The 25,009-nt window shown below is 43.7% G+C and overlaps 2 protein-coding genes across 5 annotated transcripts in view; one reads left to right on the top strand and one right to left on the bottom strand.

Moving 5' to 3' along the window:
• The window catches only part of tp53bp2a (tumor protein p53 binding protein, 2a), a 33,173-nt gene extending 20,678 nt beyond the window's left edge, over positions 1-12,495 (bottom strand). Inside the window, exons 1-8 of one of the 3 annotated variants that reach the window (XM_079634772.1) lie at positions 12,074-12,495; positions 10,080-10,227; positions 8,971-9,072; positions 8,348-8,409; positions 8,115-8,216; positions 7,003-7,177; positions 2,334-2,515; positions 1,152-1,316 (exon numbers count right to left, since the gene is read on the bottom strand). In XM_079634772.1, the coding sequence (XP_079490898.1) occupies positions 1,152-1,316; positions 2,334-2,515; positions 7,003-7,177; positions 8,115-8,216; positions 8,348-8,409; positions 8,971-9,072; positions 10,080-10,227; positions 12,074-12,082 (945 nt within the window). In that variant the 5' untranslated portion in view covers positions 12,083-12,495. The remainder of the gene's footprint in view (positions 1-1,151; positions 1,317-2,333; positions 2,516-7,002; positions 7,178-8,114; positions 8,217-8,347; positions 8,410-8,970; positions 9,073-10,079; positions 10,228-12,073) is intronic. The other 2 variants (XM_079634771.1, XM_079634773.1) reach the window with 2 other exon arrangements.
• A 1,295-nt stretch (positions 12,496-13,790) lies between these two features.
• The window catches only part of slit1a (slit homolog 1a), a 113,438-nt gene continuing 102,219 nt past the window's right edge, over positions 13,791-25,009 (top strand). The window contains exon 1 of one of the 2 annotated variants that reach the window (XM_079634762.1): positions 13,791-14,022. The gene's annotated coding sequence lies outside the window, so the exon portion shown is untranslated. The remainder of the gene's footprint in view (positions 14,023-25,009) is intronic. The other variant, XM_079634761.1, reaches the window with a different exon arrangement.

Genomic DNA, 25,009 nt, shown 5'->3' with positions numbered 1-25,009 from the left:
TTTATATTACATATTTACATTAACCATATTACAATACATAGCCAATCAAATATGACTGTTTAAATTGTTTTGAGGGAAAAGCGCAATTATAACAAGTTTATCTTGAGCAAAACTTGACAATAAAGAGTGGGGATGCACCGATATGAACATTTGGCCAGTACCGATAACTCTTTATATATGAAAGCCGATAACCGATATGTTGGCCGATTAATCTAAATCCAAACTTTTATATACATTTTGAGAGCCTGATTACAAAAACAATAGTCTCACCATTAAAAGTCATGTCCCAAGCACACAATTATATACAATGTTCTCATTATAATTTTAAATAGCCGATATGACTTGCGCTGTACGTGTTGCACTTCACTGTATTGTCCTTTTTGAAGTAATTTCAATAATATTTCAAGCAATTCAAAACCAGTATGTGGAACAGAGCGCATCTGAAGTGTCTCAGCTGAAGGAAATAATACATTATTTATCGGCTTATTTTTATTGCCAATATTGTGGCGTGTTCGTTCGATATAGAGAAGAACTGGAGCTTTACATGATCACACAACAACATTACACACTAAGGCTATCAAATTATTATAATTTTTTTCAAATATTCGTAGATTTAAAAAAAAACTGCACATTCGAATGTAAAGAACGTGCATTCGAATTTTTGGTGTGTCAAGAGTCGCGTGAGACATGATGATGACGTCACTGACACGGTGTGTTTCTGTAAGCTTATCCAGTATACAGTGTGTACGGCTGCGTTGTTAATGTGAAAAATGGCGGGAAAACTCTTCCTGCTGACGAAAACCCTCTCAGTTGGAGGCAAAGACACACTTGACCAAACCTGCACATCGGTCAGAGCGGAGTGTGTGTGTGTGTGTGTGTGTTTATCAGCTGAAACACTGTGAACAGAAAGCGCTCAGCACTCGCTCAGATCAAATTGTGCTCGTTTGCGCCCTCTTGTGGGCATAGGAGACAGTACAGTACCTTTATCCTCTAACAATAAGTATTGCCTTTAGAATTTGAATATAATTCGAATTTTGCTAATATTTAAGAAAGAAATTCAAATTGAGGTTTTCAGACATTTTGACAGCACTGATACACAGAATATGATGGGCAGCAGCAGGATAGACCCTCTTTAACGAGTCGTCACTCACAGGAAGGTTCTCCTTCTGCTGTAGCGCCGCCTTCTTCTTCCACAAGCGATCCCGCAGCTCATTCACCCGCTTGTCCATGTTAGCCACCTCATGGTTCCTCTTGTTCAAGTTCTCTCTCTGCTGCTGTAGTCTGGTGTTCTGCTCCAGATTCATGTTCTTCCTCATCTGGTGAACACACACACACACACACACGTTTGTATGCTATCTTTGTGGAGACTCTCCATAGACGTAATACTTTTTATACTGTATATTCTCCATACACTAACCCGACCCCTTAACCAACCCATCACACACACACACACACACACACACACACACACACACACACTAACCCGACCCCTAAACCAACCCATCACACACACCCAAAAACACAATTTATTATGTTATTAATCAATTTTCCTTGTGAGGACCATCAAAAAGACCAGTGTATGTGATCTCAAGTTTTACTATCCTTGGTCCTCAGAAGTATAGCAAAACACGCACACACAGTCAGATGCTGTGAACACAGGTTCACCCACACACACACACACACACACAATGTCAGATGCTGTGAACACAGGTTCACCCACACACACACACACACACACACACACACACACACACACACACACACACAGTCAGTCAGATGCTGTGAACACAGGTTCACCCACACACACACACACACACACACACACACACACACACACACACACACACAATGTCAGATGCTGTGAACACAGGTTCACCCACACACACACACACACACAACACACACACAATGTCAGATGCTGTGAACACAGGTTCACCCACACACACACACACACACACACCCACACACGCACCCACACACACACACAGTCAGATGCTGTGAACACAGGTTCACCCACACACACACACACACACACAATGTCAGATGCTGTGAACACAGGTTCACCCACACACACACACACGCGCGCACACAATGTCAGATGCTGTGAACACAGGTTCACCCACACACACACACACGCGCGCACACACAGTCAGTCAGATGCTGTGAACACAGGTTCACTCACACACACACACAGTCAGATGCTGTGAACACAGGTTCACCCACACACACACACACACAGTCAGATGCTGTGAACACAGGTTCACCCACACACACACGCACACACACAGTCAGATGCTGTGAACACACACCGAGCTCTGCATCTCGGGCAGTACCTGCAGGTCCCTGTAGAGTCGGTCCAGCTCGGCCCCTGAGCTCGGGTCCCTGTGGAGCGAGTCCATCGGCCCGTGTTTCAGGCTCTCCAGCTGTTTACTCAGATCCTCCACTCTAGACACGGCCACCACCAGCTCCTTCTGCTTCTGGAGGAGGAGCCCGTTCATCTGCTCCACCTGCTCAACTGAACCACACACACACACACACACACACTGATGAGCTTCTGAAAGAGGAGCCCGTTAATCAACTCAACCTGAAGCACACACACACACACAGAGTAGGGGCCCTATCTTGCACCCAGCGCAACTGACTTTGAACACCGACGCATGTATCATTCCTATTTTGCACCCGCGCACAGCGGACTCTTCCCTCCACAGACGCACGTCGGTAAATTAGGGAATGAACTTGCGCTCGCGGGGGCAGTTCAGCGCAAAGAGAAGTGTGCTCCGGCGCAAACGTTCCCTGGTGATATTTTCCAGTTTTAGAAAACAACTCCGCCACTGACCAGGAGAAACCGAGTCTAAAGACAGTGGCGTGTTGCGCGTTAGTGATATGGTATTTAAAGGGCGCGTGCTTGGCCATAATGTAGCGTGTTAACGCGCATCCACTTTGATTCTCTAATATAAACAGACGCAGCAGTTTTCATTTTTGCAAATCATTCATTATTACAAGGAAAAATATTAACACACGAGGGAAATCATTGTTGTGTCCGTGAAGATGTGAAAAAGATCTATCTAGATTTTTTGAAAATAAATCTAGATTAGGCTACACATTTACCCAAATTATTATACGCCAATGTCACTTCTCTGTGTGTTACGGCCCTGACGAGAACGTCGGTCTCCTCGGCTGTGAACCGCTCCTGGTGTGCGCTGGCAAACCCGCCGTTATAATAGCGATCCGCCGTTATAATAGCAATCCGCCGTTATAATAGCAATCCGCCGTTATAATAGCGATCCGCCGTTATAATAGCGATCCGCCGTTATAATAGCGATCCGCCGTTATAATAGCAATCCGCCGTTATAATAGCAATCCGCCGTTATAATAGCAATCCGCCGTTATAATAGCAATCCGCCGTTATAATAGCAATCCGCCGTTATAATAGCGATCCGCCGTGGAACAAGCGCGCCGGCTCTTAAAGGGAATGTGAGAGGACGCTCTGATTGGTTTATTTCACGTTACGCCCAAACCACAGCTATGAATAATGAAGCGACTTCAGACCAACACATTTTAGATTTGCGTCGGGCGCAAGAGTCGTTTATCCCGCCGGTATAATAGCAACAGCGCCGGGATCCGCCCACAAAGTTACTTGCGCTTTGACACTTGCGTTTCAGAGCGTTACAATAGGGCACTATGACATACACTGATGAGCTCCAGATCCTGAGCTGAAAATTAGCTTTTTGGATAAGTACATGATCCACCACATGAATATTCAGATATAATAAATAATTGTTTATACTTAGATTCTATAGTCTACGTATGCACCATGTAAACACTTTCAAAATCTATCTGCACATATACATAAGAACTACATTTAAACATTATCACAGTCAGTAGCAAGGTTAATATAGTTAGCTACAACGGAAATTCAAACCCTAAAATAAGCATTAATTGAAATAAAATGACACTAGGGCCCTATGATTTCCACGATGCAGAAAATGGAATCCAGTCATAAAAACGGGGATTAGAATGTAGAATTTGTCCAAATTGTCTTAATCTCCAGAGTCACTTCATCTGAGAAAAACATGCATAATAAACACACAGCGTAATGACGACCGCGGTTGCCCAACCCTGTGTGTTTGAGCCGCGAGAGTCGTCAATTGCCGTCATTACGTTGCGCGTCAAGTTCAAGGGTTACTCTTTTGGCGTAAATCGATGCGTACGGCCATCTGCCTTAGTTATTTTCATCAATAAAGTTTTAAACATGGATATTTTTCTTACACGCACGCATCGCTTCACTTCAGACGGTTCCAGTGGTTGAGCACACGTTGGCAACTCATCTTTTGCCTTCTTCCGCTCATTCCTGGAAGTCCCGTCCTCTTCTACCTTCTAAGCCCTGCAGGACCACTTCCGCCCTCGTATGCAGATCCTGCACGGCGGCTGGCCAGGCAGGCGTGGTGCTCCATACCATGGCTATTCTTCAGGCCTACCAAGCGGACGTCCGTAAGGAAATGGACGAGGACGGGGGCCTTACGGAAGCGGTCAAGGGGCTTCACAAAGCTACCGACCTTGCGCTGCGTGCAGCCAAGCACACTGCACGCGCGGTTGGGCGCACCATGGCGGGTTTGGTGTCTGTTGAGCACCACCTATGACTAAATCTCACTGAAATCCACAAAAAAGAGAAGGTCTTCTCACTGGGCTATCTCCCAGTCAGGTTTGTTTGGAGAGGCGGTCAATTCAGTGGTAAACAAATTCCAAACTGCTAAGACGCAATCGGCTGCCCTTAAGCAGTTTATGCGTAGAAGGACTCGTGAACCTCTTACTCCTTCCCCTGCGCCCAGAGACCACTTCGCACACGGGAAAGAGGCCTCTAGAAGGAGTGACCAGCCGAGACACCCCCCGCCTCGCATGGTCTGGGGAGCTTGTGGCCGTCCGATGCCCGTCCAGCGCCCCCGCAGACGCGATGACCTGAGGTAGCCAGCTAAACACGCTGCTTCAGCTTCGCAGGGGCGTTCCTGATCCACGTGTCAGGAAGCGGAGAGCTTCCACCATCTCAAAAGGGAGGGTCAGACCGCTGAAGCGTATCAGTTTCCCCTTGAGATGCTCTCCAGATCAAAATCTGTTATACTATGTAAGACCCCGGACTGAGAGAGACCTCCTCGGTGACCCCTGTGGGCCAATCTTCACAGTCAGAGGACGCCTCAGGCCCTCCTCCAGTTGTTTAGCTCTGTGCCCACCACCTCTCGCTGGCAGTCACACGGAGTCTGATGACTGGAAACTTCTGCCAGGTGGATCGCGCTGGGTTCGCCACACAATCCAATTCGGATACACACTCCAGTTCTGCCACAACCCTCCTTGCTTCGATGGGGTTCACCCCACTGTCACGAATAGCGGCCTAAAGGCTTCTGTTCTACAGCAAGAAGTGACGTCCCTCCTCCAGAAGGGAGCGATAAAGGACTTCAGACTTGGACCGCGGCATCTTCAGCCGCTACTTCCTCGTCCCAAAGAAGGACGGGGGTCTGCGCCCCAAATTGGACCCGTGTCGCCTGAATTTTTCCCTCTACAAAGGGAAGTTGAAGATGCTGACGTTAAAAACTATCTTGGTGCAGAACCAGGGGACTGGTTCGTCACGGTGGACCTGAACGACCCATTTTCCACCTGTTTCCACATCCAGGTCATTCCACGGCACATGAAGCTCCTCCGGTTCGCCTTTGGGGGAAAGGCGTACCAGTATCAGGTCCTTCCATTTGGTCCAGCTTAGCCGTCTCTCTGGCCCTGGATCACTTTCTTCCGGCCCTGATGGGGTCATGTCATTGTCAGGATGGACAACATGGCAGTGGTGTCCCATGTATATCACCAGAGAGGCTTTTGTTAGCATTGGCCTCTCTCAAGCGCGTGGGGGATCTGCAGGCTCTTTCTGGGAGTGAGCCTTGCATGGAGTTTGCCCCAGGGCTAGTGAAGGTGTTTCTACGAAAGTTTTGTCCACATCATTCCGCTCAAGTGGTCGTGCTTCACTCTTTCTGTCCCCCTCATCTTTAAAGGCATATTTGGACCACTCCGGCCAGTGGCGCAAGTCGTCTTAGTTGATTGTATGCTTTGGGCCGACAGCCGAGGGCTCTCCGCCTCTAAGCACAGGATCTCTCACTGGGTGAGAGACGCAATTCCCCTGGCTCATGAGGTGTGGAAGCTTCCTTCACTTCTGGGCGTTAAAATGGTAAATGGACTGCATTTATATAGCGCTTTCACAGACCCAATGGCCACCAAAGCGCTTTACATGTTGCCTCACATTCACCCATTCATACACCGACGGCGATGTCAGCCATGCAAGGTGCCATCCAGCTCGTCGGGAGCAGCTGGGGTTAGGTGTCTTGCTCATGGACACCTCAACACTTGGTCAGGTGGAACCGGGGATTTAACCACCAACCTTCCGGTTTGTAGACAACCTACATGAACCACTGAGCCACTGCCATCCCTGACGATACTAGGAGCATCGCGTCCTCCCAGGCTCTTTTCAAGGGAGTTCCTTTAGAAGATATTTGGTCCTCTCCGCACTTTTATCAGGTTTTATAACTTGGATTTAGATGCGGCCCCTGGTTCTTTCTCTCAACTGGTCGGTTAGGTCCTAATTGAGGTCTCAAAAAAGGCAAAAAAAAAAACTAAAAAAAGTTAAAATGAGAGTTCATTGTTAGACCAGATCCGTCAGCGCTAAGCTTGGCGAGTGTGGTATATCGTTCCCATTGCGGTATCGCTACACAGCGTCGAGTGAACCTACGAAAGAGAACGTCTCGGCGTGTTCAGTGTATAAGAGTGAGTGACGTAGGGCAGCTGAGGAGGCGCCCGCGCCATCAGCCAATTAATTGCCTTGATTCTATACGGGTTTAGACAATCAGCACCGCCCTAAGAGCGTTCCCATTGCGTCATCGCTACGCAGCGGCTCGTTCTCTATTCAGATAACATGGGTACGCAAGTGACCCGAGACGTTTCCGCTGGAGAAGCGTGATCTGCGATGCTCACCCAGTTTGCCGTTGCTGATGCGCTTCTGCTCCACCTGCCCCTTCAGCGCTCGCACCGTCTTCAGCTGGTCCTCCTGCTTCTCCACCGCGTTCCTCAGATGCTGGAGCTTCTGCTGCTCGGACCTCGCCTGCTGATGCCTGTGCTCCTGCTGCCTCAGGAGAACCACACGCTGCTCCTGAAACACACACAGAGGACATCACCATCTGATCCCCGGGGCTTTTGTCGGAAACTTAAGGACTTTTAAGACCAGCACAAGCCTGATCTATAAATCTAAATCATAAATTGAATGTAAAAATTATGATTTAAACAACAGTTCAAATAATACAGGCTTTGAAAAAAACTTTTTTTTTTTTTATAAAATGATCAATCTCACATTTTAGGCTATAATTTTTTTTTTTTTAAGAAAAGGGATGAGTCAAATTTATAGTCAAGCCACTTTTGTTTATACAGCGCTTTTTACAATACAGAGTGTTTCAAAGCAGCTTTACAGTGATAACAAGAAAATAATGCAACAAAGTTTGTTTCTAGAAGAAAATAGTGTCATAGTCCAGCTAAGTAAGTTCAGTGATGGTTAATTTTTGTTGTAAAAAAGTTATTAATTTAGTTCATTTATATATATAGCCGCTCTGGAGAAAACCGTTATTTTATTATAAACCATTATACATATTAATTTAAAATATGATTATATATAGCATAATTGTAATTTATTCTTGTGATCAAAGCATCATTACTTCAGTCTTCAGTGTCACATGATCCTTCATCATTCTAATATGATGATTTGATGCTCAAGACACATTTATAATTATTATCAATGTTGAAAACAGTTGTGTATCAAAATGTCATGATACTTTTAGAAAGTTCAAAACAACATATTACTGTTTATTGTCTATTACGGGTAATGTTACTATTACTGATATTTTTAATTCGATAAATGCAGCCTTGATGAGCAGAAGAGACTTGTTTTAAAAACATAAAAAATCTTACCGATCCCAAACTTTTGAATGGAAGTGCATATATATATATATATATAAAAATGACTCATGAAATAAGATGTTGTTTATATCTCCTAAACCGAACGCATGCCTCCTCCAGCCTGAGGTGTTCTCCTGTACCTTTGAGGCCAGGAGCTGCCGCTGCGAGTCGATCTGACGCTGTTGTTTAGCCGCCATCTCCTGCAGCTCCGCTAGCGACAAGTCCATCCGCGGGCCGCTCACCTGCGCGCACACACACACACACACACACACACATCAGCAAACACTCCTCCATTTCCTGCTCGACTGCATTCCTCTCATAGTTTATCCGCTCGTCACAGAACGCCGGGATCACGTCTGAGAGTGAAACTCACCCCGTTCTCCGCGCGTCTGTCTGAGGGTTTCTTCACGCTGTTCCTCTTCTGACTCCTGGAGTCTGAAACACAAGCACACACTCAACCACAGCAATACTGCACAAAACATCTGTTCTTTTAGCATCAGAGGCTATAAACTCCTCACAAGACCCTTTCAGGAGGGGTAAATCTGGGAGAAATCAGCGTAAAACTCCCAAAGTCTGAGCCTGGTTTAAAAGATTAGGTCAAAATTTCCTGATCATTTACTCTCGTCGTCCAAGATGTTCACGTCTGTCTGTCTTCAGTGGAACAGAAATGCAGGTTTGTGAGGAACACACTCCAGGATGTTCTCCATATAGTGACTTCAATGGTTTGAAGTCTGGTGTGTCTAGATGAGACTCTTATTCCTCGGCTGGATCGTGAGAGACTTTGAAGCTGAAACTCACATCTGGACCTTCGACCCGCTGGACCATTGAAGACACTATATGGAGAACATCTGGAGTGTGTTCCTCACAAACCTGCATTTCTGTTCCACTGAAGACAGACACACATGAACATCTGGGATGACGAGAGTAAATGATCAGGGAAGTGTAATTCTGAGGTGAACTGCTCCTGTCTGATCCGTGGACTGAAGCGAGCTGTACCTGGTGCTCTGCCATGGCGGAGGAAGAACCGAACCTCCGGCCGCGCCTGTCCCCACTGTATCAGCAGATCCATCATCTTCTCACTCTCACCTACGGCACGCTCTGCACACACACACACATTTATATTATATAACTAATTATATGATGTGACGATTAATCAATCAAATTCAGCTCAAATGAATCGCAGATCAAATTTGGCTGAGAAATAACCCCAAAAGATAAAAGATATTATTGTGTTTGATGGGTTTGATGCCCTGAGGACGGTCGTTTGACCGAAAGCTTGGTGATTAAAAGGTGATTAAATTTGCTTTAAGGATATAAGTGTGCAGACAGTTTATTTATTGTGTTTGATGGGAAAAGCATCAAATAAGCATTACGAAATATATATATATATTTTTTATAATACGGGGCTTATAATATTATCTAATGATTTACTTACGTGGCAAGTATCCGTGTAATAAGCGGGACAATGTACATCCAGCCGGTTGTTATCTCAGAATAAACCCCTTCAGGTGTGTGTGTGTGTGTGTGTGTGATCTCAGAATAAACCCCTTCAGGTGTGTGTGTGTGTGTGTGTGTGATCTCAGAATAAACCCCTTCAGGTGTGTGTGTGTGTGTGTGTGTGTGTGTGATCTCAGAATAAACCCCTTCAGGTGTGTGTGTGTGTGTGTGTGTGATCTCAGAATAAACCCCTTCAGGTGTGTGTGTGTGTGTGTGTGTGTGTGTGTGTGTGATCTCAGAATAAACCCCTTCAGGTGTGTGTGTGTGTGTGTGTGTGTGTGTGTGTGTGTGTGTGTGTGTGTGTGTGTGTGTGTGTGTGTGATCTCAGAATAAACCCCTACAGGTGTGTGTGTTATCTCAGAATAAACCCCTTCAGGTGTGTGTGTGTGTGTGTTATCTCAGAATAAACCCCTTCAGGTGTGTGTGTGTGTGATATCTCAGAATAAACCCCTTCGGGTGTGTGTGTCTGTCGAAGTAACACTTCGAACTAGCTCGTGATTTGACAGCGTTCCCCGACACAGCTCATCTTCTCCCGCATGTGGCGTGTGTTAACCTGAACCCTGAGTGTGTGTGTGTGTGTGTGTGTGTGTGTGTAGAGCGGTCCTCACCGGAGCCTCGCCACACCTCCGCCAGATAACAGCTGCTGTCTCCGGGGTCTCGGCACAGCTCCACCACATCAGCACACAGCGTCTCCGGCGTGATCGGCACCTCGCTGAAGTGCTGGTCATTATTACTGAGGTACACAGTCAGGAACATCTGCAACACACACACACACACACACACAGGTTATCCACACACACCCACAGACTCTGATTAAGGCATCATGGGTGCTCTTCCAGCACTAATCACTGCAACAATTCAACAAGTACAAATATAATGGAGATATAATATATAATATTTGCGAGAAACTTTCACAATATTTTCTAAATGTTGATAAACAACACTTTGCACCAAACATCATGGCGACGGACGGACGTTAGCAGGTTCATATCTCCGCCGCCGCACTAGCCATTATTATTAGTGGATGGAGACGTGTGCGTGTTATTTTTTTCACTGGTCAATTTTGAGATTTGGGGCTATTTGTCTTCAATAACACTTTCAGACTTGTGGTGAAAAAAAGTCAGAAATACACATTTAGGTCTTTATTTTACTGCACTGTCTATTTGAGTCTGTAGATTTCTCTGAAATTCATCAAAAATTGTCGTTCTGAATCATCCGCTGCTCCGCAATCTCTGTCCTCACCGTCATCACACACACCGCTGCCTGTCCTCACACACACCGCTGCCTGTCGTCACACACACCGCTGGAAAGCTCTCTCTCTCCTGTACAATGCTGTCGGATCCAAATATGGTCATCTCCTGTTTATCAGCAACCAATCATGAAAGTAAAATGGGCGATATAACTCGAAATGCGGATCTCATTGGCTGATGCCAATTTCTGACAACGTGATTCGCTCTAGAATCGTCACGTGACGCGCTCTGACATTTATAAGTGTTGTCATGTGTTGGATGTTACGATCAGTGATGGAGGAAGCAATAATGAGTTCTGGATGTTAAACAGTGTGACACATGGATTTTACTTGTAAATAAAGCATATTTTGTCTGTAATTCATGGCTTTCAATAGAAATAAGTGGAATTTTGCCATAAAAATCTTTAAAGGCCGTTTTCTCAAAATGAGTTTTTTCTCACACTCCTATTGACGATTTTCCACTTCACATTCATTTTTATGAATTCCAGTTCTAACAATGCATGAACGTGAACAAACGCGTCGGCGTCACGAAAGTTTAAGTTTCTCTGCAGGTGTGTGTTCCCACAGTGGAGGCACAAGAGGCGCATGTTTCATTTTAAAGACAGTCACTCTGTTTTTGATTGTGCATACTTATTATCATTAATTATCACTTATATCATTATTATATTGTTATATTTGTTCTTAAATACTACAATTTTTATAATGAAAATTGTAAGGTAACAGTGACACTTATGTTGTTAAATATTATTATAGCTAAATAAATATACTTAACAAAATTAGAAATATTACTGTTACAATATTATTTTCACTATTAAAATAATCATTATTATTAGTCATATTAATATATAAGCCCAAAATGTTAGGAAACAACTCCAATTAAAATTGTAAGATCAAGTTTTGACTTAGTACAGTAACTTATTAATCTTGTAAAAACCACCAATGGAACAGAAGCTGAAGGTGAAATTACCTGGTTTTTTTCGTTGTCAAATCTTAATTATGACATAATGTCATAATTATGATATAGGCCTACTAAATCATATAATCGAGATTAAAAAGTCGAAATTGTGACTGACTTGTATGTGATTTCATTTTTTTTGTGCCGGAAATAATGTCTTAAAAAGATCAAATATACACTTTTTTTTAACAAAAAGATTGCTTATATTAACCATGTTACTTTGTGAGATTGATGAATATTAATCTAACAGTCACATGCGCAATGAGTGGCAGCATTACACATAATAATAATATATCTACAGTACAGATGAGATATTAAAGAAGAAACTCTACTAACTTAAGCTCCTTTTATGATCTTATACAAACAAGTAAAAGAAAACAAACCCTGTGTTCACTCACCGGCATCATCTTCGCGTCGCGCCTGAGGATTTCTCTCCAACCCGGATCGGAATGTGTGATTGTTAGTTCGCTGCTTTATTAAAGTTATAAATCAAGGCAGATATTAGAGAAAAACACCAGTTTCATATCAGATCAGACCAGTGCCGTGTGACGTCAGCGGCCTTCCCAAACTTTCCACCAGCGAGAGTTTCTGTTGGCGAACATCGGACGGCCGATCACGAACGCCAAATATTGTTTTATTTACCACAGAAACTATCAAATGTTCCCGCGGAAGAGGATTTTCAGTGTCTTGTATCACAGTACACGGTGTTTATTTGTTCCTTGCGATGTTTCTCTCGCTCTCCGCTCTTCTTCTGACGCCTGTTGCTTCTGAGGGAGCGCGTGACGTCACGCACAGGAAGCTCATCCCTCTGGAAAACCTCGAGCCAAGATGGCGGCATGTTGTTGTTTTTTTGTCCTTAGAAAATATATATATATCGTTGTATACCAGTTCAATAGTATGTAATGTAAGGATACAAGTAGTTGATGGGAGAAAAGGGGATTTTTCGCAAATTCAAAACAGTTGAATCACTTGCCAATCACTTAGAAGCGCTCGATACTGCGCGCGCTGTCGCCATCTGCTGGTGAAGACGTGCAAATGCAACGAGGAAATGTAGTTTCATTTCTGGCCTCAAACCTTCATGTCTTTCCCACAAACCTTTAACATGTTAATTCATTCCACATATAGGCTAAGTTTAACATAGCTTTTTGTAGAATCTGGGAGTTTCTATAGAGTTCAGATTCTGCCTCCACTGTTATTCGATTTCATTTTTGGTTGCACTTTCGTCATTTAAAGCAAATCTGTAAAGCTACAGTGTAAACTAGGCACTCGTTTTGTGTGTTTTTATTACTTGCTTTGCCAAAATCACACAATACTAGAAGAGTTGCAGGCCAATATGTTTAATAGGCTATGCCATAGCCCGCAAAACATAGATTTTTAATACATTTTATTCACTGGTGTGAACGGCAATGTCTATTAAAATTCTTAATTAGCAAATTATCAGTGTAAAGTGACACATGAAATTGTCAGAAATGTTGCAAAATTAATGAAATTTATAACAAAGTATATGCATCCCTCAGATCACACAAAACTTTTTCTTAAAATATGATAAATAGTGATTTTTTTTAACAACCCAATGAAAATTCAAATGTAAAATTTTTATATTATTAGAATTACATGCCAAGATTTTATTGTCAAAATAAATAAATATAATTCTTATAAATAAATATAATTATTTATAATTCGCTTTCACCCTACAGAATATATGTAAACATTATATGATTTAATGCTATTTATAGCAGTGTTATTTTAGTTTTATCATAGTTCTATTAATATTTAGAATGAGCTTTTATTTTTATTTTTTTATGTTAATTTTAGTTTAATTTTGAGCCATTAGTTATGTGCTTTTGTCATTTTATTAGTTATTGCTATTTATTTCAGTTTATTTCCAAGGCAACTTTTCTAATTTTCGTTTTTTTTTTTAAGTTTTCCAACTAATATTTAGCCCATATATACAAAAAAAAAACTTTGTCATGAAGCACTTGTCATGGCAAGCGAAGCCAGACGGTGGCGCAATTCACTGTTTCCTGTAAAGTTTGTGAACTGCAAAGTCCGACTGGTGAATGATTCACTGGTTTGAGTCGGTTCAATAAATCGGTCAAAACGGGTTAAATCGGTTCGTGATTCAGTGTGACTCATTTGGACAGTTCATGCGCGGACTGAATCATCTGACTCGTTGTAAAACTATAACGCGATACGAAGACAAAGTACAAAAACGCTGGATAAATTGGAATATTATCATTTTAAATCGGAAAACCTACAATTCATTGAAAACGAGCCTGAAACGCGTGTTGTTTTCCAGTGAAGAAGAAGATCTTTGTTAACATCAGAATGCATGTGAACGACTCAGGTAAACGCATTTTCAAACGAAATGGTGAAAATGAACGAGAGAGAACTTGATATATAACATGACCTCTATGTCTGTTCGGAAAGAAGTATATCATCATTAATGTAGGTTATGTTTTTACATGTACCGCGGTATTCTTTGAACCACAGTTTAGTGACTCAAAATCCTGCCTTCAAGCTCTGGAATCTTTTAATTTAAATCAACCAATATTTGCTGACATATTAATCAAAGCAAATCAGTTTTGGAGACTCAATTATAGTGGCCAAAAACATAATGGAGTAACTTAGGTGAAAGTTCTCCTCTTACTTATTTTTCTATGCTAAATTTTATAAAATGTATTTATTGTATTGTTTGTTGACTGTTGAATCTGTGTCTGCCATGTAACAATAGCATGTGAAACTGACAAACTTATAATACAACCAATATTATCAGCACATTACGAAAATAATGTTAAAAGAAAACTTTTTCCCTTCCAAAACATGTGCCACGATTATTGGCACCCCTAGAAATGCTCATGAGTAAAAACCTAGCGGAGGTATATGTGTATGCTTTTAAAGGAACACTAATAACGACAGCACAGTAACCTCCACTTCTTGGGTCAAATGAGACAAAATATAGTTTTTCTGAAAGCAAACCAGAGGTGCATTTGGTAAACGAAGCAATGCAGAAAATCAATGTAGGAAGAAGAACTCAGAAACCAAGGAGAGGTGAACCCAAATGCAGATGAACTCTTCTCCTGCCGCTGATGGGGCGATCCACGTCTCCACTGTTACTCAGTAGGGGGCGCTGTTACACATCTTCTGAAAGAGCACTGAATCTCCTGATCAAAACACAGGCGAAGAAGAAGCAGAAACAAGCGATAGAAGCATTGCTGACGCCATGTAAATTATAACGCGATCATCAAACATTACACAGCATATAAATCAAAACTGTCTAATGTTACAAAATTAAATGTTTAACCCTTGAAGAGCAAACGGCTGTGAAGCTTTAAAGCTACAATATGTATTTTTTCGCCGCTAGGGGTCGCTAACCTCTTACAATAACAAAGGCGTATAGATGTTGATGACGCATAAGCAGAATTATGGAACTTGTCGTCAAGCTGATGGATCTAATAATGTTTATGGATGAGTGAATACATTGATGTTTTTATCATGGCTGTGGGATAAAGCGGGGCTCGATTGCTAATGAGAGAGATCTCAGCGCCACACGCGAGTCCCGCGGATATAAAGTAACGAGGACCTGCTAGTGCTGTATTAATACTCACACAGGACAGTTTATGAGACGAATGAAGTAGGGATGGCGAAAACTAAAAAAATTCTTGACCGACCACCGAGCCTCATTAGCCGGTTGAAACCGGTTAACCGATTAGTTTCAAATATGCTACGCTATTTGAAATAACGGCCATTTCGAGCTGCGCCTGCAATTTCGCAACTCTCTCCGCCGCTCTGCCTCCCGCTCTCTCACTCACACACACACACACACACACACACACACACACACACCGGCGCCGCCCTTCCACTCACGTCACTTTTTTAAAATCCCCTACATGAGACATGAGTCCCGCAAACGCGGCGCAGAGGAGCTTGTATGTAATCGGCGGACAAATGGCTCCTTAGTTTCGAAATGGTTTGGGTACAAGGTGATCGCGTTGGAAACGAAACCGAACCGAAGAGACGCCGCTTTAGTTTAAGGTACCGTTAGTGCTAACAATAATAAAGAAAGATGATGATCATCATCACCTGATCTGTTACCACTGAAATGTATTTGTAATGTATTTTCATATTTAAGCGCTGTATCACACAAGCTGCAACTTACGTTACATCTGTACATACTATTTTCTGCACGCTTCCTCCTGTCGTCTGCGCTGGCTCTAACCTCGAGTGTGTTAGCCTGTAGCCTTTGCTTTTCACAAACCTTGTGAGCGCGCGAACCCAAACGCTGTGACCTCGCGCCGAATGTTTTTATTGGTTTATTAAGTACAAACGGGCGAGTTATGAAAAATTGAGTGAGAGGGATTTGTTCACTTCACACAAAAAGATCTTGGAATGTGACGGCTAACTGTAGTAGCGTTTAGTCCACTGTCTATAATAGACTAATTTAGACATCACTTTTTTTTTTTTTACCGACTACCCACAACTTTGATCGGTTAAAGGAACACTTCACCCATTTGCATTAGACTTTGTATCTTTAGAAACCCAGTCACATTTTCGAATGGTCATGGTTTATTCCCTTATTTTCCCCTGAGATGGGAGAAATAAGGATTTAAGTGTTCCACTTCCTGCTTTTTATGACGCAAAAATCGTCATTTTGCGTCATAAAAAGCAGGAAGTCAAATTTCTTTGAATAAGGGTAAGACTACAAACACTAGCTCATCATTTATCCAGTAGAGGGCGCTGTTCCGCATGTTTTCAACCCGCCCATAGAGGGATCTCACTCACAGAATGTACAGTGTCAGCCATTCTTTATTTGGAAGCTAAGCTAACAGTTTCTTATTCTGTGGAGAAAGCTGAGTAGTGGCGGTGACCATCCTCTTTTTCCCGGACAAGTCCGGCCGTCGAGATGTCCGGGATTCGGCTTTTGCTTTTTGCAGTCGCATTCATAGTTTACATGCACACCTTTTGTTTTAATCTAACTGAATTCATTCCGATCGGTGAATCTGAATGTAGTGTTTACATGAACGCTAAACAAGTGATCGGTTGATGTGCGTTTTAACATTGTTAGGAAAATTCCCGCTCCTCCGTGAGAGATACGAGACCGGTGTGTGCGTCTCACAGGCGCCGGCGCCACTCATCAGTAATCACGCCACCGGCCTCGCATCGTTCTCCGCGGCCGTCAGTCTCGTTCCTGCTCGTCACAGTAAACATGAGGAATGGCGACTGAAGAACGCAAAAGCCAAATCCTGGACATTTTGGGCGACATCAAAATACTGGGCAGACTCACGGAGACTCACTAGTAGCCTAGCCTTGTTGTTTACTGCAATCTCTTACCGGTAGGCGTGGCCTCCTAGGGCAGCGAAGCAAGTGCATTCTGGGAGTTGTTGTCTTTCATCCCCATAAGCCAAAAATACATTTTCTGGCTTTTCTCAGTCTTGAAGGCTCCAAATTCAAAAATAATTTCACATTTCTTCTACATAAATGACCCATTTTAAATACACATTCATCTTTCCAGAGGTGAAGTGTTCCTTTAACGTTGATACGGTCAACCATCGGTCAAACGGTCATCGGTTAACATCCCTAGAATGAAGCTTGTGAGGTAACGCAGCGTTGTTAATGTTATTTTGTGTGTTAGTTTGTATGAGACTAGCAGTAAGCTAGAGCAACATTAGAATAACACACTGATCATATTCTAACATTTCATCATGTTGAGCTATATAACATTGATTAGTTTTATGTACATTTGCTCACCTGTCTAATAAAGCTCATGCAAGAGCAGCGTCTCTGTCGAGTGGAAGTTAGTCGCGGACGCTAGCTCTCGCCGTCTCTGTCGAGTGGAAGTTAGTCGCGGATGCTAGCTCTCGGCGTCTCTGTCGAGTGGAAATTAGTCGCGGACGCTAGCTCTCGCCGTCTCTGTCGAGTGGAAGTTAGTCGCGGATGCTAGCTCTCGGCGTCTCTGTCGAGTGGAAGTTAGTCGCGGACGCTAGCTCTCGCCGTCTCTGTCGAGTGGAAGTTAGTCGCGGACGCTAGCTCTCGGCGTCTCTGTCGAGTGGAAGTTAGTCGCGGACGCTAGCTCTCGGCGTCTCTGTCGAGTGGAAGTTAGTCCCGGATGCTAGCTCTCGGCGTCTTTGTCGAGTGGAAGTTAGTCGCGGATGCTAGCTCTCGGCGTCTCTGTCGAGTGGAAGTTAGTCGCGGATGCTAGCTCTCGGCGTCTCTGTCGAGTGGAAGTTAGTCGCGGATGCTAGCTCTCGTCGTCTCTGTCGAGTGGAAGTTAGTCGCGGACGCTAGCTCTCGGCGTCTCTGTCGAGTGGAAGTTAGTCGCGGACGCTAGCTCTCGGCGTCTCTGTCGAGTGGAAGTTAGTCGCGGACGCTAGCTCTCGGCGTCTCTGTCGAGTGGAAGTTAGTCCCGGATGCTAGCTCTCGGCGTCTTTGTCGAGTGGAAGTTAGTCGCGGATGCTAGCTCTCGGCGTCTCTGTCGAGTGGAAGTTAGTCGCGGATGCTAGCTCTCGTCGTCTCTGTCGAGTGGAAGTTAGTCGCGGATGCTAGCTCTCGGTGTCTCTGTCGAGTGGAAGTTAGTCGCGGATGCTAGCTCTCGTCGTCTCTGTCGAGTGGAAGTTAGTCGCGGATGCTAGCTCTCGGCGTCTCTGTCGAGTGGAAGTTAGTCGCGGATGCTAGCTCTCGTCGTCTCTGTCGAGTGGAAGTTAGTCGCGGACGCTAGCTCTCGGCGTCTCGAAAACGCCACGCTGATATTGATCCTCGGTTTAGTTCTCCTTTTGTCCCAAAGTCTGCTTGCCATGGTCCATAATGTGTGAACGAAACAACAACAGAGTGAGAGCGCCGCTAGACGTAACGCAGTTGTCCACGTCTGTCGCCATGGTTACTACGGCAGTACGAGCGGAAACCAGGGATAACGCGGATATTACGTCATCAACAGGCAACAGTGAACAGGGACGAGCCATTATTTAAAATTGGAATTTCTCTGAAATTAAAAATATTTGGGAACTTTGTGATATTGTAAGTACACAACTGCAGGAAATATATCACACTGTGCAAGTGATTTTTGGATATTTTATTACAAAATTCTTACATATTGCAGCTTTAATACGGCACACTTATCCTACAAGCTGTTGTCATCACAAATTGAATAATTCGTTCTTTGTTTTTTTCAGGTAAGTCTAACTTTATTCAGGTACAGATATTGAATAATCAAATGTAAAATAAGACTATAGTCTTCACTGTAAAATGCGTCACCACGCATCACACACATGACCAGCGTCGGCCAATAGTGAGTCTACGTGGTGACGTGCAACACAGACGCGCTGCGCCAAAACACTACGTGAACTAATTCGAGACACAGAGAGAATTTTTGTTGTTTTTCCACACATAAAGTATTGACATTGCATGATAAACTTATTGCAGAGCCACTGTAGTCACTTGGACTATTGTAACGATGTTTTAATAACTATTCTGGGCCGGCGAGTTTGGGTCCCTCTGTAAGCCTATGGAGGAGTGAGACTACCTTCAGATTTCATCAAAAATATCTTAATTTGTGATCCGAAGATGAACGAAAGACTTACATGGTTGGAACAACATGAGTAATTACTGACAGAATTTTCATTTTTGGGTGAACTAACCTTTTAACTTTGAGGCAGATCGTACCACAGATCAGATCAGAGGACTGGTTTGTTTACGATAGACCTCAAAGACGCATATTTCCATCGTTCGACATCGAGGTGTCGTTCTCACACACATGGAAAGATTGGGGTTGAGGTTGAACCCAAAAGGACTGTACTTTCTCCAGTTCAGAGAACCACTTTTCTAGGCATAGTTTGGGATTCGACAACAATGCAAGCACATCTCTCTCCAGCACGCATCGAGTCGATCCTAACATCAGTAAACCGATTAAAGCTAGGCCAGTCACTCACTGTCAAGCAGTTTCAGAGACGGTTAGGTCTGATGGCAGCAGCGTCTAACGTAATACCTTTTGGCCTGTTTGGTTTGACCTCTGCAGTGGTGGCTCAGGACCAGGGGGTTTTCCCAGAGGGGCAATCCTTTCCTCACAGGTTGGAGAGCGATCCTAGAGAGTCACTCGACTCAAGGTCTGTTGAGGGGACACCATTTGTCCTGGCACATCAACTGTCTGGAAATGATGGCTGTCTTTCTTGCTCTCAAGAATTTCCTCCCAGACCTCAGGGGCCACCATGTGCTCGTCCACTCAGACAACACATCGGTGGTCGCCTATAAAAATCACCAAGGGGGTTTACGCTCGTGTCCACTCTGCACACTGGCGCACCAAATCCTCCTGTGGTCCCAGGGGAAGCTGTTGTCACTCAGAGCAGCTTACATGCAGGGGAATGGAGGCTCCACCCCAAAGTGGTGCAGCAGATATGGCAAATGTTTGGCCAAGCTCAAGTGGATCTGTTTGCGTCTCGAGAGACGTCTCACTGTCAACTCTGGTTTTCCGTCACACAGCTCCTCCCGGACTGGATGCTATGGTTCAGATGTGGCTGAGGCTACGTCTGTACGCTCTTCTGGAGAGAGTTTGCCGGGACAAAGTTTGGCTCACCTTGATTGCTCCGAGGTGGACGGGCAGAGTATGGTTTTCGGATCTAGTATATATCCTCAACGGCCCTGCTGGGACCTGCTGTCCTAGGCAGGGGGCTCAATATTACACCCCAACCCAGAACTGTGGAAGCTGTGGGCTTGGCCTCTGAGGGGGCCCAGCTCATAGATGCTGGTCTCTCAACTGAGGTTGTGGAGACCATTCTTCACTCCAGAGCTCCCTCCACGAGGAAACTGAACGCATTAAAGTGGAGAGTTTTCACCTCTTGGTGCAGTGGTCATCAGCTGGACCCAGTTAACTGCCCTGTTAGTACCGTGCTGGAGTTCCTGCAAGAGCGATTTACTGCAGGTCTATCCCTGTCCACTTTAAAGGTCTACGTAGCTGCTTACCACGTTCCTTTGGGTGGTATGTCTTTAGGGAGAGACCCCTTAACCCTTTAGGCGCCAGAGTTTTTTTCCTAAAACATTCGATTTTGACATCTTAATTTGAAAAGGCTATATCTTAAAAGTGATAAAAGATAGAGACTTTCTGTAAATTAGAGAAATATCAAGGATGACCCAAAGTTTATGTAGGGATTACATTTTCCCATCTAATTTGCATATTATGACTAGTGCTGGGTATCGATTCAAATTTCAAGAATCGATTCGATTCCGATTCTCAAGATCTTGAATCGATTATCATTATTCGATTCGATTCGATCCGATCCGATCCGATCTGATCCAATCTTATATTTTTAAAATCAAAAGTTTTTATTGTTCATGAACAATCAAGTTTTTGTATTAAATAACATTCACAAACATACATTAATGTTGTAAAAATGTATTGTAATGTTAATGAATGGTATCTTAATGTAGTGTTACCAACTAAACAGGAGATAAAACGTGTTTTATTTGACTTGACTGTCCTTTTATTTAATCCAAAACTGCGTTCATATTTAGAAGGCCTTTTAAACTAGATACAACCGCACACGATACCACTTAGGGGCTGTTCACATATCGCGTTTTATGCGCGTGCAAATTCAGTGAGAAGCACTTCAATGCATCTCAACAGGTCATGTGACAAAAACAAGCCAGTTACGGCCTTTCCGTAACAACATGGAAAGCTCGGCCGGACAGCTGATGGCTGTACAGGGCGGCTTTTTATTTCTCATCTCAATGAATATATCTAGTAGTAAAGCTAATGCAAGGGATAGAAATCAATTAATTATTTGATGATACTTCCTCGTCATCATGGAGAGCGCAGTTTGCACCGCTTTCTCCTCTCCACAAGCGCGTGCTTTCCTTTTGCGTCTGTCGTTGCTATGCAACCATGAACAGAGGCGCGCTTAGAAAACGAATTTGCACGCGCAAAAAACGCGCTATGAACGGCTCTTTCCTCCTCTCTTGTCAACAAGTGGATTCAGAGAAACCGCATTAGCAGCGCCGCCGGTCGCCATGTCTCGGTGTGTTTATGGGGAAAATGTAGGCCTGTTATTAAATCGATCCTCTGAGTTACGGATCGATCTTTAGAAATTAATATGAAAATCGATTCAGAATTGGTGAATCGATTTTTTCAACACAGCACTAATTATGACGTCATATGGTGGCGGCTATCTTGGATTATAGAATTTTCATGAAAAGTCACAAGTTTAAATGATAAAATGCAGCACTTCTTTCCTCCAAAATGTCCCTCACCTTCTGTATGCTATATTGCACAATACTGAATGCTCAGGTAAATAGTAAGTAGTAAACAAACTGTGTAAATCATTACTAATAAATGGTAGAAACAAACCGAATGCAGGTAACGTTAGTGGTTGGCCTTTTGCTGTAGAGATTTTCCATTTACTACATACAGTAGGCACTCTGATTATATATATATATATATATATATATATATATATATATATATATATATAACATATATATATATTATTCATATGACACACAAACACAAGTAGACAAGACCTGTTTAGTTGCCCCGTGTCACACCGCCTCTGCTCCTGCTACGAGCAGCGCGGGCGCGGCCAGATCTGCCGCGCGCGCGCGCGCCGAGTGCGCACAGCTCGGACTACTGTCATTGTCAGCACTGCGCGGCAAAGATGTACCGGGAGAAGCGCGAGCTGCACCATTTCGCGGCAAAGATGTACCGGGAGAAGCGCGAGCTGCACCATTTCGCGGCAAAGATGTAACGTTACCGGGAGAAGCGCGATCGTCATTTTCAAAAGGCAAATATTCCCCTTCAGAGTCAGAATCGGCGAATAACATTTGCAACACATCCTCACGATACAAGTTTTTATTAGCCATTTGATGATTTTCTCTCACAAATCTCACAATTTACTCAGACGCTCTGAACTGAACTGCTTCCGCATCAATGACACGAGCGCTCACTTGCTCTGCTGTTTTCTCCAATACTTTGAATAGGAACATGACGTCATTTTGGTCTTGAATCAAAGTATTACATGTCTGCCATCTAGTGGTAGGGAATACAAACGAGATATTACACCATATTAGGATCTACAGCCTGTTTTATTAAGTATGACGTCTTGTCGCAATTTTGCGACTTTGGCGCTTAGAGGGTTAATAACACATTTCCTCCATGGCACTTTGAGGCTCAGGCCTGCAGTACGCACTAGGGTACCGGCATGTGATTTGGCCGTGGTGCTCCAAGGCCTATCCCTGGCTCCCTTGAGCCCATTGAGGAGGTTTCAGATAAGTTTCAGGCTCTCAAGACGTTGTTCCTCCTGGCTTTCACTTCTCTTAATAGGTTAGGAGATTTACAAGCTTTGGTGGTTTCCCCTTCTTGCTTGGATTTTGCACCGGGCATGGTAAAGACATTCCTTCACCCTAAACCAGGGTATATCCCAAAAGTTTCCACTAATGTGGAGAGATCTATTATTCTGCAGGCCCTCTGTCCTCCTCCATTCCAGGATGCTGACCAGGAAAGAAATAATTTGTTTTGCCCAGTTAGGGCATTGGATGCGTACGTCCACAGAGCTGCCCTTTGGCGTAGATCAGAACAACTGTTCATATGTTTTGGATCTCCTATTTATTTGTTTATTTATTTAATGTTTTATTTGTATACGGACAGATACAATAAACATAGATAAAACTGTGACAATAGCCATCCAATTTGTGTATCATAGTGCTTGTAGCTAAAGCTAATTTGCAACAACCTTTTAAAAGGTCACCAGCATCTAAGCAAAGAATGAACAAATGGATAGTCGAGGGTATCTCTCTTGCCTACGAATCGGCCAGACTGCCTACCCCTTTAGCAGAACTGGCCCATTCGATTAGGAGTACGGCTGCCTCTAAGGCTTAGTGTCAGGGGTTTCACTTCAAGATGTTTGTGATGCGGCGGGCTGGTCTTCATCGCACACATTCGTGAGGTTTTATGACCTAGACTTGGGCACCACACCTGGGGCTCAGGTGCTCTCATCTTAATGCTTTCTCGATTATCACTAGACAAGTCACTGGTCATTATGGAGGTGTGGGTATAGACGTTCCCACAGCGTCAATCGAAGCAACGTGAGTTCCCTTTAAAGGGAACGCCTCGGTCACGACTGTAACCCCGGTTCCCTGATGAGGGAACGAGACGTTGCGTAGCCCTGCCATACTCCCTGCATCCATGTTGGCGACTTGCTTCAGCCTATTAGAAGCTAGCGTTACACTGTTTGGGCAGGCTTTATAGTTTCCTGGTTGGTGATGTCTGTTGGACTGATTTCTTTTGCTTCACGACGCAATCACACAGAGCGTTCCCACAGTGTCAATTGACGCAACGTCTTGTTCCCTCTTCAGGGACCTGAGGTTACAGGCGTAACTGAGGCGTTTTGGTGGTTTTAGATAAAATGAAATCAGGTGGATGTCATTGTCTAGCAGCTTGTTTTGAGTTGGAGTTAGTATAGAAAAATGCATGTATCAAACTTTTGCCACGTAATTTTATCCACAAGGGGGAGCAGTGGAGGAATGTGTGTGAAGCAAATCAGATGCCAAGTGTGGAGAAGTCTTTTCAGCATATCCTTTTGTCCACAAAACCTTTCATTAAGACGGACACATTGTTATTTTTATTGTTGCTGACACTTTACACTGGAAGGATACGCAACATTCTGTCATTATGTTTGTTCATCTTTGCACTGTAAAAACATTTTGGTTGCGGAAAAGAACACCAATTAAAACCCAATACAAAAACATGGATGGAATGCATGGCGTTTTAACATGATTAATGCTCTATATATATTTAAATTTTCATGGTTTTGTTTGCAAACATTGTAGGAATGCACATTCACTGTGGTCAAGGCATATTTTCATTGTTGTCTCACTGATATCCACTATTAGAGCTTTTGCTGGTGTCTTGGAAACGCTGGATGATTTAATTCCAAGTTTAATGTTGCAAAACACTATGACTTTCTCAAAAAGAATGGCTGTTGAATAGTTAATGTGATAAAATAGAGAAAACTTCAATCAAAGTGCAATGCCGAGACAATCTACGTCCTCATCAGAGGCAGAGAAATGACTGTGCAAACAAACAAGAATCAGATTTTTTTTCTCTTGCTCTCTTCAGCCAAGGTTTGGATTTCAATAAAGAAGTCAAGCGACAAAAAAAAAAAGTCCACATGCTTTCCACAAAGGCTGTGTCATTTTGCTCCCTGCATTGCTAACCTTCCCCCATCCCGAAGCATGATTATACAGGGCTGTTTTGGGGAGGGGAGGGCCGTGGGGGTTCGGACCCCTCTCTTCACAGGGGCCTTTGCCTGAGGACGGGCGGCGGCGTGCCATGTGCCGTCTGAGAGAGAGAGGGA

This window comes from Phoxinus phoxinus, assembly GCF_949152265.1.
Source record: "Phoxinus phoxinus genome assembly, chromosome: 14".
Classification (NCBI taxonomy): Eukaryota; Metazoa; Chordata; class Actinopteri; order Cypriniformes; family Leuciscidae; genus Phoxinus; species Phoxinus phoxinus.
Note: the sequence above shows the minus strand (reverse complement) of the source record. Positions and strands in the feature narration are given on the sequence as shown.